The sequence below is a fragment of the Apodemus sylvaticus genome, chromosome 4 (genome assembly GCF_947179515.1).
Source record: "Apodemus sylvaticus chromosome 4, mApoSyl1.1, whole genome shotgun sequence".
Classification (NCBI taxonomy): Eukaryota; Metazoa; Chordata; class Mammalia; order Rodentia; family Muridae; genus Apodemus; species Apodemus sylvaticus.
In genome coordinates this window covers 15,291,274-15,305,143 of record NC_067475.1, presented here as the reverse complement: position 1 = coordinate 15,305,143, position 13,870 = coordinate 15,291,274, and the positions used below count along the sequence as shown (strand labels likewise).

Sequence of the window (13,870 nt, the reverse complement as noted above, 5' to 3'; positions counted from 1 at the left end):
ACCCACAGTGTGACACACATTCCTTTCTTACTCACGGAATCCAGGGCCTTTCTCCCTTGACTCTTTGGTTAATCACTTCCTGTTCTGTCAAAATTGGCCACACTCTCCTGTAGGGCTCAAAGCTCATTTACATGGGGAGACAACCTTTGTCTGAGAATGATAGAACTTCCCAGCCACAAGATATCATGTACTCTTTTTGTTTTATTAACCTTCCATTTTCTAATTGGATAGTACTTTTTAATTATAAAAAAATAATAATAAATTGACTGGAGAATACTAAGTATAGATGTGAAAAAGATTTCCTAGTTTATACATGAATGTGCCACCAAATTAACCTTCTAAGGTTCATTGATCTCACCATCTCTTAGCAAAATGAATAATTACTGTGGTTTTATTTGTTTGTAAAATTTCCCTGTATTACTTTTCAACCCTCTGCTCAATTGTTTGAAACAAATAATCCTTTGGAAACCACTAGATGGAATGCCTGGAATTAGCATCTGTTTCTCTTGAAAACAAAATTAATCATCCATCTGTGTATCCCTAATAAAAGATGTTTGTTCTTTACTTGTCTGAAATACTCTTAGAACTTTGTACAGAACACTCTGCTACTGTCCTCGAGTTTCTCTCTAAGAAACCAACGTGGATGGTAAATGATTTGTAGTGTATTCATTAGTCTGGGCTGAGTGTCTGATAACTCAAGCAAAATTAACTTTCCATGTAACCCTTAATGAGCTTTCTCATGATGACTTCCACAGCCTAAATCATCTGTTGACCTCAGGGCTGTCCAACAGTGTCTACGTGTCTATTGTCCGTGTCTTGGCACAAGAGTATGTGCCTTTTGTACTAGGAAAATAGTGGTCTTGAAAATTACCTAGAATTATGATGGAGATGATGTGATACTGTTTGGGGATTGTGGGACCTTGAGCTAGCCTACATCTGGTACAATGTACTCATGTGGCTCGCCTCCCTCTGACATCTGGGGAAAGGTAGCTCAGAAACTTGCAAGGTAACCTATTCTATATTATGTTGCTATTATTATTATTATACTAATGATTTGTATCACACATTTTTTAGCCAACTTTAACTATAAAGTTACTTTGCTGGTCTAAGAATAATTGCTTTGTTTTGTTCTTCCTTCCTTGCCTACATCTCTGTCCAACTTTTATATATTACCTTTTAAAGATTCTGTAGGTCATTATAGTGTCTTTAGGTCTTCTGGCTGATGAGTTTTCCCCAAATGAGAGAAAATGCTTTCCATTAGAATTTTGATGTTTCTTGGTTGGTTGGTTGGCCGGTTGGTTGTAGAGGATGACTGGATAGTTAGGTAGATTGGATGTTGTTTTATTGGTAGTGGATTTTTTTTGAGACAAGGTCTCATGTGTGGCCCATATTGGCTTCAAAGTCACTATGTAGCCCAAGCTGAACCTGAACTTGTGACCTTCCTACCTCAGCATCCTAATCTTCTGGGATTACAGACATATAGCACCATATTCAGCTTAAACTTCCCTTTCAAAATGCCCCTTTCCTGCAAACTCATTATCCCTTCAGATATTCAGTCACTAATATAACATCTAAGTCTTCTTTGTCCAATTTTAAACTTTCCTGAAGTCTCAAGTTCCCTTTATAAAATATGTTTTCATTTGCATGGGTGAACTCTAAAAGGAATTATCTTATCCCCTCAGAGTTTTCATGATTCATATAGAAAATCATCCCAGAAGTGTAGTCTCACAGAACACATTAAATCAGTGAGAAACATATAGAGAAGCAATAGAAGACAAATAGGACAACCTAATATATGTAGGATAAAGTAAAGTGCTTACAATATGGAAAAACTATGACATCTACATCCAAACTCTACAATGTGGAGATTCCCCAATAGATAGGTAGGTGGGTAGGTAGGTAGATAGATAGATAGATAGATAGATAGATGATAGATTAGATATATAGATAAGATTAATAGATAATAGATTAGCGATAGGATAGATGATAGATTAGATATACAGATAGATAATGGATAAGATTGATAGATGATAGATTAGATATAGATAGATAAGATAAAGAGAGAAAGAGATGATAGATAGAATAGCCATCACTATCTCCTCACTTTATACTTCCTCCTCTCTCTTTTTCCCACCCCCTTCTCTACCATTCCTCTTTTCTTTCTTCTCTCTTTTCCTCCCTCTCTAAAAGTTTCTCATTCATAAAGATTCCTCAAATATTGAGCTCCACTAATATAAAGAAATGATGGGAGATAAAATAGTGAGTGTAGGTGTCTTAGTCAGGGTTTCTATTCCTACACAAACATAACGACCAAGAAGCTAGTTAGAGGGGAAAGGGTTTATTCAGCTTACACTTCCACACTGCTGTTCATCGCCAAAGGAAGTCAGAACTGGAACTCAAGCAGGTCAGGAAGCAGAAGCTGATGCAGAGGCCATGGAGGGATGTTACTTACTGGCTTGACTCCCCTGGCTTGCTCAGCTTGCTTTCTTTGTTTTGTTTTGTTTTCCCCTTAGGTATTTTCTTTATTTACATTTCAAATGTTATCCCCTTTCCTGGTTTTCCTCCAAAAACTCCCATCTCCTCCCCTCCCCTGCTCACCAACCTACCCACTCCTGCTTCCCTGTCCTGGCATTCCTCTACACTGGAACATCAAGCCTTCACAGGGTCAAGGGCCTCACCTCCCATAGATGTCCCACAAGGCCATCCACTGCTACATATGTGGCTGGAGCCATGGGTCCCTCCATGTGCACTCTTTGGTTGATAGTTTAGTCCCTGGGAGTTCTGGAAATACTGGTTGGTTCGTATTATTGTTCCTCCTATGGTACTGCAAACCCATTCAGTTCCCTGGGTCCTTTCTCTAGTTCCTCTATTGGGGACCCACCATTGAGCATCCCCTTCTGTATTTGTCAGGCTCTGGCAGAGCCTCTCAGGAGACAGCTATAGCAGACTACTGTCGGTAAGCACTTTTTGGCATCCACAATAGTGTCTGGGTTTGGTGACTGTATATGGGATGGATTCCCAGGTGGGACAGTCTCTGGATGGCCTTTCCTTCAGTCTCTGCTCTATACTTTGTCTCTGTATCTCTTCCCATGGGTATTTTGTTCCCCCTCCTAAGAAGGACCAATGTATCCACAGTTTGGTCTTTCTTCTTCTTGAGCTTCATGTGGTCTGTGAATTGTATCTTAGGTATTCCAAGTTTCTTATCAGTGAGTGCATACCATGTGTGTTCTTTTCTGATTGAATTACCTCACTCAGGATGATATTTTCTAGTTCCATCCATTTGTCTAAGAATTTCATGAATTCATTGATTTTAATAGCTCAGTAGTACTCCATTGTGTAAATGTACCACATTTTCTGTATCCATTCCTCTTTTGAGGGACATCGGGTTCTTTCCAGCTTCTGGCTATTATAAATAAGGCTTCTATGAACATAGTGGAGCATGTGTCCTTATTGCGTGTTGGAGCATCTTCTGGGCATATGTCAAGGAGTGTTATAGCTAGGTTCCAAAGTTAGAATCCAGAGAATCAAATAACCCTATTAAAAATGGAGTACAGAGATAAACAGAATTCTCAACTGAAGAATACCAAATGACTGAGAAGCACCTAAAGAAATGTTCAACATCCTTAGTCATTAGGAATATGCAAATCAAAACAACATTCCACCTCACACCAGTCAGAATGGCTAAGATCAAAACCTTAGGGAACAGCAGATGCTGGAAAGGATGTGGAGAAAGAGGAACACTCCTCCACTGCTGGTGGGATTGCAAGCTGGTACAACCGCTCTGGAAATCAGTTTGGCGGTTCCTAAGAAAATTGGGCATAGCACTACCTGAGGACTCAGCTTGCTTTCTTATAGAACCCAAGACTACCAGCCCAGGGTACCATCCATAAGGGACCCTTCCCCCTTGATCACTAATTGAGAAAATGCCCTACAACTGGATCTCATGGAGGCATTTCCTCACCTGAAGCCCCTTTCTCTGTAATAACTCCAGCTCGTGTCAAGTTGACACAAAACCAGCCAGTACAGTAGGTAAGGACAAAAAGGTTTCAAAGTTCAGCCATAGGACTTTTCGTGAATATGAATTATGTATGTCCCATAGCCATCTATCTTTAAGCACTTGGCATAGTTTATTAATACTTAAGTGAGTCTTTGGTAGTCATGAAAAATCTACTTATTAGGAGTACCTTTAAGAAGATAGATAAGAACTAGCTCAGCAGTTAGGAATGCTTGCTATCCTAGCTGCTCTTGCAATGGACCAGAGTTAATTTTCTACCCCCTATATTCAGCAACTCACAAAACCCTGCAACTTCAGCTCCAGATGAGCACCCTTGTCTGACCTCTGTGGGTACCCACACACACTTGTGTGCATACACACAGACAGACACACATACACACAAATTTTAAGCTCTATGTAATAGACAAAGAATATATTTATGCCATATTCCTTAAAGGTATCGTTCTTACAATAGTTGATATTTTGAAAAACCCTTATTGGGTGCATGGAAGAACCATTGAATGACATGAATTAGTATCCCAGGAGTACACTCAAACAATAGCAAGCCCTTTCTAAAGGAGAATTTAGCAGATTTAGTAAGAACCAGTAGAAAATAAGGGAACTGAGAGTTTTGCTTAGGAATTTGTATGACAAAATGATTAAGTGTCACACAATTCTATTTGTTAATAAAGTTAACACATAACAATTGAGTACAATTTTTGTAATAAGATCTATTTGTAAGAAAGATGGAGAAAGCAAATCCTCTTTGGAGAAACGTTTAGCTCACTACAGCTCCCTATTGAGTTTTTGAACTTTATTTTTTTATGTTTTTGCTCATCTGTTAAACTGCCCTGTGTTGGGATTCTGCATATTTCACATATTCCATCTTTGTAAGTTCTTTACACAGAGATAGGAACTTCCAAGTCCACAATTTATGAGCATATGATCTTAATTGAACATATTCAGTGCATGGAAGGAATTTGTAGAATTCCATTAGATTTTCCCCTTGATATTTGCCTTGTAACATGCCATTACATTGTAGCCTAATCATTTCCAATTGAAGGTTAAGTGGAAACTCCTCAACTGTACAAACAGACTGACAAAAACAGAATCCTCTTCTTCCCATGTCTAAAATATGCACCTGAAACCATGATCAGAAAATCTGACAGATCCATCACTTTTGTCTTAATTTTTGACAGTACAGGAAAGTATAAGGCTCCTAGTGTTGCAAGTGATTTGGTTTTACAGTAACTACAGTGTGTGTTTCACATACAAACACTGTTCTCCTATGTTATTTTGAGTTTCATTAACTAATAAGCATTGTAAGGTCTACAACAAAATCGAATTGTTTTTAGTTTTTGTTTTGTTTTGTTTTGTTTTGTTTTTTGAGATAGGGGTCTTAAGTATCCTAAAGCTAGCCTCAAACTCACTTTGTCATCAAGGATGACCTTAAACTCCCAGTCCTCTTTCTCCTGAGTGCTGGGATCATAGGTGCAGAGCACAACATCTGGCTTAGGGCATGCTGAGCTACATCCCAGGTAATTTCTGTCTTTATGTGACTTTCTTTACTTTGGGAAGATTTCGGACATTAAAAATAATTTATTTACTGTTTTCTTATATTGAGGGATGTTTCTCTCAATTAGGAGAGTTTTCATCTTGCTTCAAAATACTTCAACTAACTTATACTTAACCCTAAACCACTAAATATTGAGTAATTGGACAAGTCAAGATGTCACATCCTTAGTTTTTGATTTAAAACTTTATAAAAACCAAAGAAGATTAAATCCACAAAAGCCAATGGAATTCACTGTTGACACATAGGTTGGATAATATGTATATTATATTCAAATATTTTCCTCAGATTCCCTGATGACAAATAATGCAATGAATATTTATAGCTTTGAACATCAGAATTTTCCCAAGCTTGGATGTTTGTCCAGCAGTTCTTTGTCTGTTTGTCTGTCACAGCTGTGAGTTTTGTCAGCTCTCAGAAGGTTCCACTTTGAGCTGCATTGATCTGGTTCTTCTTAACTTCCCTGACAATAGTCTTAACATTGTCACCCACAGCCTATTCCTGCACATTAACTCCTCCATCATTTCAAACTCAGTGTTGACTCCTCAAATGAACAACTTATCAGTGCTATAAACTTCTGTTGGTTTACCAAGAGCAAGAAAACCACTCAAAAACCATTTCCTGTAGCCTCGAACTCATGATTCTATTAACATATCAAAACATTTCAAACAATATTCTTACCAAAAGGTTAAACAATCTTGAACAAAAGTATTTGCTACATGATGTAATTCAGTCATCACAAACAAGGTTAATTCTTTACTGGGCTGACAATTGAAAGCCCTATTTTATTTCAGCCTTTTTTAAAAGATGTGTGTGTGTGTGTGTGTGTGTGTGTGTGTGTGTGTGTGTGTGTGTGAATTCTGCTATGATAAGACTCTCCTTTTTTAATTTTTTTTCTAATTTCCTATCTGTTGCATTCATGTAAAGTTGAAATATATCCTTGGCCTGACATTGCTGGAGTGTATGTAGTTTTAGTGATAGATGTAGTTTCAGAACATAATAAATACAAGAGTTTGACATTTAATTTGCTAAAAAAAAAAAAAAAACAAAAACAAATCCACATTCTGATGCATCTATAAATCATGAAACTCAAGGTTCATCCTTTTTTATTTTGACATGGTACATATGTTTCAATAATAAAATACAAGAAATAAAAATTTACAGGAAGACCATGCATGCCCCACTTGAAACTCAGCCTCACTCCAATACCAGCATCTCTGCCGTGGCTACTCAGCTACTGCACAGCTGACACCAGGACCAATGCGTTAAGGAATGAGTGTATGGCTATGTCTCAATAAAACTTTATTCATATTTACTAAAATTTGAATCTCATACACTCTTTACATTTTACATTGTTATTATTTTGATTATTAATTTTTAATTGTTTATAAAATATTTAATTGTTTATAATTATTAATTGTTATTATTTTGATCATTAAATGTAAAAAAATCTATGATCATATTATAATCTATACAACCACATCTGGATGCTTGCATTTGGTTTGATAGACATAAAAGGCCAACATTGATTCAGTATTTGTTTTTGTGTATTTAATATTTGCTTGTTTATCTTTATTTTCAAACTATTTCTACTGGATTTTCTAGAATTGTGTAATTGAGGGATAGAAAATTCTTTGTGATGAGACATTCTTCTGTAAGAGTTTTTGTGCACAGCAAGAAGCAAGCAAAACATACTGTACTTGCTTATGTCAATCAAGAGGAGCATGGTATTGCTTTATAGCCTCTGTTTTAAAAGCCTAAGATCATATTAACTATAATTAGATATTTCATGTGAGTGGTGAGGTTTCCAAACTCTCTAATTATTTCAGTCCTGAGGGCAAGTATAACTCTCAAACCTGGGCATTACGTCACCAGGAGCCTCTAGAAATATGTTCCTTTCTGTATTTATCAAGCCTCTACATTGACTTTCTCCAAATGTGCATTTTCCATTTCTTCTCTATTATTTAGGGTGTCCCAGGCAGCCCAGGAATAACAGGACTGGCTGGATCCCCAGGTCCTCAAGGAGGAAAGGGTGCATCAGGCCCTCCAGGAAGCCCTGGCGTTCCGGGTCCAAAGGTACTTTCCTCTTGTGTGTCAGGACCCTGTGTAACTGACTATGTTAGTTACTATCTGGCTAATAGTAAAGCCACATTAGGAAAAAGGAACGAGGGGCTGGGGGTTTAGCTCAATGGAAGAGTGCTTGCCTAGCAAGCACAGGCCCTGGGTTCAATCCTCAGCTCTGAAAAAGAAAAAGGAATGAATATGGTCTACACGTATCTGTTTCCTGTGGTAGCTACCAGGCATGTGACTGGTAAGACTTCCAAACCATCCTGTGTTTCACCCACAGCTACCAGGCATAGCTCACTCACCAAGAGCTGGAAGCATTTCTAAAATCTTCCTTTTTCATTTGTTTTGGGCTTTCCTTCTCTGTCATCTGCCTTCTTCAATTAGAGAAATGGAGTTAACAGCCAGATGCATACTATCTCAAGTACACTTATTCTTCCTCTAAAGAGGAATGTAGCCACTGTTCAATAACCCTGATACTCGAGCCACCCATTGCTGAGGTTGGTAGGACTGGAGTGCTAACCGTGGTAAAATCGGGTCCATCCCTCAGAAACTGCTCGCTTGCCGCTGCCATGGAGCTGAGTCATCTCTGGAAGACGGAAACATGACAATGATCACCTATGTACAAAGCATGTTCAATGTCTCATAACGCTTTCTACACACCACATCTTCCCTGTTTTCTCTGGGCCTTCCCATATGCATTTCAAAGACTCACACCTTCTCTCTTCTCTCCACAGGCAGACTACCCCAACATTTCAAATTTTCTTTCCTTACAGCTGTACTTTTTGATTATTATAATAATATTTTATGAGTGGGAAGTGGTGAGAAGGATGGATATGATATATTTGACATCCCCAATGCCTTGTGCTATTCTTAAAACATATTTCTTTTATATATATATATATATATATATATATATATATATATATATATATATATATATACATCATCTATGATATATAGATACATATGATATATATAGCATATGTATCTAGATATATAATATATAAATATATTAATATAAACATTAATATATTTATTGATTCTGAGGTCCCAACCGCCTTTCTCTGTCTGGTCTGTAGGGTGAACAAGGGCTACCTGGTCATCCTGGAGTCCCAGGTCAAAGAGGTCAGCGAGGAACACAAGGCGACCAAGGACTGCGTGGAGAGCCTGGTCTGAAAGGGCAGCCTGTATGTGTCAGCTCTGAAATCAGCACGCACTTACTCTTCAAACCAGACCGCCACTGTCCAGTAACGACTGTCCTGTCTGTTTGCCTTGCAGGGGGAACATGGTGATCAAGGTTTGACAGGTTTCCAGGGATTCCCGGGCCCCAGAGTACGTTTATATATGTTCTGGTAGTCGTACACGTATCTCAAAAAATCTCAAAAAAAGAGGTGTTTAAATAGCCAGTATTTAGTCTGTGGCTTGAGCCTTTCTTTAATCTTTAAAATTCTTATTGGTACGCCCGTGTGTTTGAGTTTTGTAAACGTTAATTTCAAAGTCTGTCTAATTGCTGACCTTGGTGAGGGGGGAGGATTGGCGCTCAAAGCAAGCCTGGGATATAGGAGACCTTGTCTGAAAAACAATTAAAATAAAGGCAGAGAGCTGGCTCATTGAGCAAAGCACTTGCCACACAAGCATGAAGACTTGGGTTCTGATCTCCAGAATCCACACCAAAGCCAGTCACAGGGGCTCAGGCTGCTTTGCACCCACTGTGGGCAGATGGGGGTCAGTGAACGGAGCTCACCTATGGGCCAGCTAGGCCGGCATATGCAGCAAGAAAGACCCTGTCACAATCACAGTGGAGCACAGTGCCTGTCCTCTAACTCTACACACACACACACACACACACACACATATGCATTGATAAAACATTTCTATAATCTTTTTGTCCCATCAATTTTCTTATATGATTGTCTTTTGCTCCCATTTTAAGAGATATTCTTGATCATTCTTTCCAGATTGCCATATGACTCTTCACTTGTAAAATATTTATAGAAGGCTAAAGCGGACTTTCTGTTTTTCATTGTGTCTCTAGGGTCCAGAGGGGGATGCTGGCATTGTTGGAATTGTAGGCCCAAAAGGTCCCGTTGGGCAGAGAGTAAGTATAGAGTCCTTCTGTCACCCAAGACCTCTGCTTGTTTGCTTAGGGTAGGACTTTAAATTTATATACTTCATGCTATAAGGACAACTTGATAAAGTGATTTTTAAGATGAAAACTCATAACAGCATGTGCAAGCGCCATCCTTCTACAGCTTGTAAATTAGTCTGAACAAAATTCCATCATAGGCCACCCACGCTTCTCAGTTCTTATTAAAGAAAGAAAAGAGTCATCGGAGTCGCTGTGGAGAATACACAGAGTATCTGTATTCTCCCCAGCCCAGCATCGCAAACAAAGCAGTTTTATATCATGCACATGACAGAGGCCAAACAGCACCCACCTGGAGGCGGCTTGCGTCTGCCCAGAGCTCTTAAGACCACACTTTGACAGCTCTTTCCCCAAAGCTGAGTTTTCTCTGCTCAGGATCAGATATGCCAAGAGAAGAGTACGAACGGCAGAAAAACTTCCAAAAATCAAAAGGCTAGCAAACTTCATTCTGCCTGGACCTGCAGAATGCAAAGTGAATGAGCCAGGCCCAGTCCTGGTCAGTGTTGGTTTTGCTTTGTTATGGGTTTTTTGTTGTTTTTTTGTTTTGTTTTGTTTTTAATTAATCACGTCATCAGAGTGAGCGATGGTCTATAAAATGGAGGTGCAACAAAACAAAGGTTTTTAAGCTTCGAATAGTGATTTGGCTGTTTTATAGCCACTCCATGGTTTGTCGCATGAAGTCAGACTCTTAAAATGCTATAGGCCTCCCTAGTTCCATCAATAACTGGAGCGGCACTGTGTGGGATGTTTGCAGGGAGACCTGTGCATGTCATCGGGTTTAAGTTTGTTGGTTGTTTTCTCCATTTCGTTTCTGACCATCCACAACTACAGTGTGCAAATGGGCCATTGTAAAATGAATGTTGCTTTTATGAGCTCGTTGGTGTCTGGCTCCTGTCAGTGAGTGGGGCTCCAGGAAGGGCTGAGGCTCCCTGAGTCAGGACTAGAGCCCTCATCACGTCGTGAGCCTGTCCCTAGCTACCCACCTACTTCAGGGACATCCTCACAGTCAACAGATCAGATGTCAAGCACCTTTCGTGTTCGGTTCTGCAGTGTCTCGCAGAGGAACCTGCAGCTTGGTTGGTCACATGCCCTCTGGTTCTGCCCTGAACCCTCTTTCTGCCGTGTGTGTCATGGAACACAGACACCCATCCCTTCACCATTTATACAAAAACTTATTCAAAAATGTGTTCCTTGTTCTAGAAGCCTTATGGAAAGCAGTGTCATTTGTTATATAACGCTCCACATGCAAAATGCAACCTTGGACCTCTCATCCTCTCATCCTATGAAAGTTTCAATTTTGATTTGTATTAGAAATAACTTTACAGATCCTTGATTGGAAATTACAGCAATATTACAATTTTATCATGTACTGTCAAAATTACTATAATTTATCCTAATAATATACTATGCTATATGCTAATAATATAAAAACATCACTCCAACGGACATTTTTTAGACTGAGACTGACTGCTTTCTTTACCCCCAACAGGGAAACACTGGCCCTCTTGGCAGAGAAGGGATAATAGGCCCATCGGGTGGAACTGTAAGTTTATTACAACATAGCTTTTATTCTGTTGTTGTTGTTGTTGTCATCGATCCTTTTCTAATTCTAGAATACTCTCTAATGAATTGCCTTGGGCATTTGGGAAGCAAAGCCTGAAAAGACAAACACACATTCCTCCTGAGAGGCCCCTCCCGCTCCAGCATCACAGAACAGTAGGCTTCAATGATGGAGGCACCCGAGCTTCAGAACAGAAAAGCAAACTGAGCCAGGGAGGGGGGGAGGAGTAACACAGAAGCCGTCACTAAAGTACGCACGGTCAAGTTCTGAAAGACAGAGCACAGAGAGTAAAATGTTCTGACTGACGAGATCTGAGTGTTTGCATCAGTGGTTCTCAACCGTCCTAATGCTGTGACCCTTTGATGCAGTCCCTGGTGTTGTGGTGTCCAATGCCCAAAGAGGTAGCGGCGCACAGGTTGAAAACCACTGGTTTATTATAAAGCACCCACTATAAAGAGTAAGATGTTGATAAAATGAGCAAGAAAACCAGGATAGTGGAAGGTTAGACATGACAGAAAGGACTCTCCATGCAGGCTACACTGTGAGAATATGAAAACAAGCAAGGCTAACTTCTCTCGGGGGCTTCTTGTCACCACTGTGGCTTTTGTTTTGCTTCATTCCCTGTGACATTTGTCAAAATGTTACAATACATGGTTGGCGTGGACATCGTTTCTGATCAGTGGTTGGCGTTTGTAGAGGTTCATCTGGTTCGTCAAGGTAAGGAACTCAATGAGTTACACAGCTGATGCCTCCGTTTGTCCAGGCCATGTCTGGAGTGGGCATAGAATCAGCATAGCACCAGTGCCAGTGGTGAAGCAAAACCAAGAAATAGGACAATGGCTGAAACATAGGCCCAGATAAGTTCTACACAGAGGAACACAGCAGGGATGAGCCCAGGAAAACCAAGACTCATTCCCTTCCGGGAAGCCATATTGTAAATCATTTGAAAGTGTTGTGCGTAGACGTATTTAAAATTAAAAATAGAATGTTTCAAGTGTTAGGGAGAGCTCTTCTCTTTGATAAACTTAGAGAATGTGCCATGAAAGTTACTGGAGTTTATTCAAAAGAAATAAAATGTGTTACTCGTTCTCTTGGCTTCCAACATTTGCTATTCAGAGCTACATAAAACTGTAGGTGGGAGAGTGCTCATAGTTCAGTGGGTGGCTCTGTAGCACACGCTGTTCCGATTAAGGAATGATTGTTCTCCTCTGTCAAAAAATGTGAAGTATTATCGGTCAAGGAAAATGTGATAAATAAATGTCTCAATGAAAATCTCTCACTGTGTTTTGTTTATACCATAGTTGTTAAAGGTCATTATGCTATTCGATGTGCACATCAAATTTCATTTCAAATTTTTTCCATATTCTGGTTTTTTCCATTCTAAGAAGAAGAATCCATTATAAGAAATAATCATCTGAAAGTCACACACACACACACACACACACACACCCATTATAAGAAATAATCATCTGAAAGTCACACACACACACACACACACACACATACTTGCAAATGTAAGAGAAAATCAGTAGGGGTGGAGGCAGTGATGGAGAGTAATAATGAAGGTGCAAAGTTATTGTACTGAAATGCATGGTGGTTAAAGAAAGAAGTTGATCACTGTAACAAAGGAGAGTGCAGAATTAGATCTGGAAGTGTATTGTAACTTAACCATTACAAAAACAACTGCAAGTAGTGGGAATCTTGACCCAAACTGACTTATACTAAGTACAGGAGTAAGGACAAAAGACCTCTCTTCAGTGAGTTTCTTAATTTAGTCACTTACGAGTGCTTAGAGTCACCCTTAAGGTTGGATATTTCTGATGACAATCGACTGGCATTTGGCCACGTGGCCACTCCTATACTGGTGGCCGGGAAGGGAAGTGGAATTGATTGGGATCTCATTGGTGTTGAAAAATATTAAACTCTCACCATGTTTAAAGCCCCAGATAAAGTTGATGCCAAAACAGAGCAGAAAAATCATCTTAAAAAGGAATGATCTAGAAGGCTCATCTGTAGCTTACAGGTTGAGTCTATGTCTAGAAGTCTGAAAACTTTTTTTAGAAATTTAAGTTTGAATTTTTTAAAATCTGGGTATAGAGAAATTATTCCCAACATGCATTATGAAATAAATATAGAGCAGCTAAAAGCACTCGCCACGCAGGCCTGGCAGCCCGAGTTCAGTCCGCAGACCCCACAGTGGAGAAGAGAGCTTGCTGCTGAGAGCTGTCCTCAAACTCCCACACATGCGCCCCACTTCAGCACATACAATAAATAAAATTGAAGGGGAACAGAGAGAAAACGAAAGAGAACAAAGAAATTGCTCTAGAAACACGGATTTCAAATGCAACAAGGAACATATCGGAACTTAGAAATTGAAAGAATTTCCTTTCCAAATGCATCTGTGAGCGAATGTCGGATAGCTGTCCCGACTTCACTGGATAAGTGAGACCACCGGTGGTGGTTCAGTTTCTCTGTGAGCACACAGCACAGTCGTCAGTATAGGTTGTTTGGTTGGTTTGGTTTGGTGGG

At 39.5% G+C, this 13,870-nt stretch overlaps 1 protein-coding gene across 1 annotated transcript in view; it reads left to right on the top strand.

The window, feature by feature from the left end:
* The window catches only part of Col24a1 (collagen type XXIV alpha 1 chain), a 265,455-nt gene that overhangs the window by 214,565 nt on the left and 37,020 nt on the right, over positions 1-13,870 (top strand). The window contains exons 48-52 of the mRNA XM_052178477.1: positions 7,536-7,643; positions 8,714-8,821; positions 8,913-8,966; positions 9,670-9,732; positions 11,270-11,323. Coding sequence (XP_052034437.1) covers positions 7,536-7,643; positions 8,714-8,821; positions 8,913-8,966; positions 9,670-9,732; positions 11,270-11,323 — 387 coding nt within the window. The remainder of the gene's footprint in view (positions 1-7,535; positions 7,644-8,713; positions 8,822-8,912; positions 8,967-9,669; positions 9,733-11,269; positions 11,324-13,870) is intronic.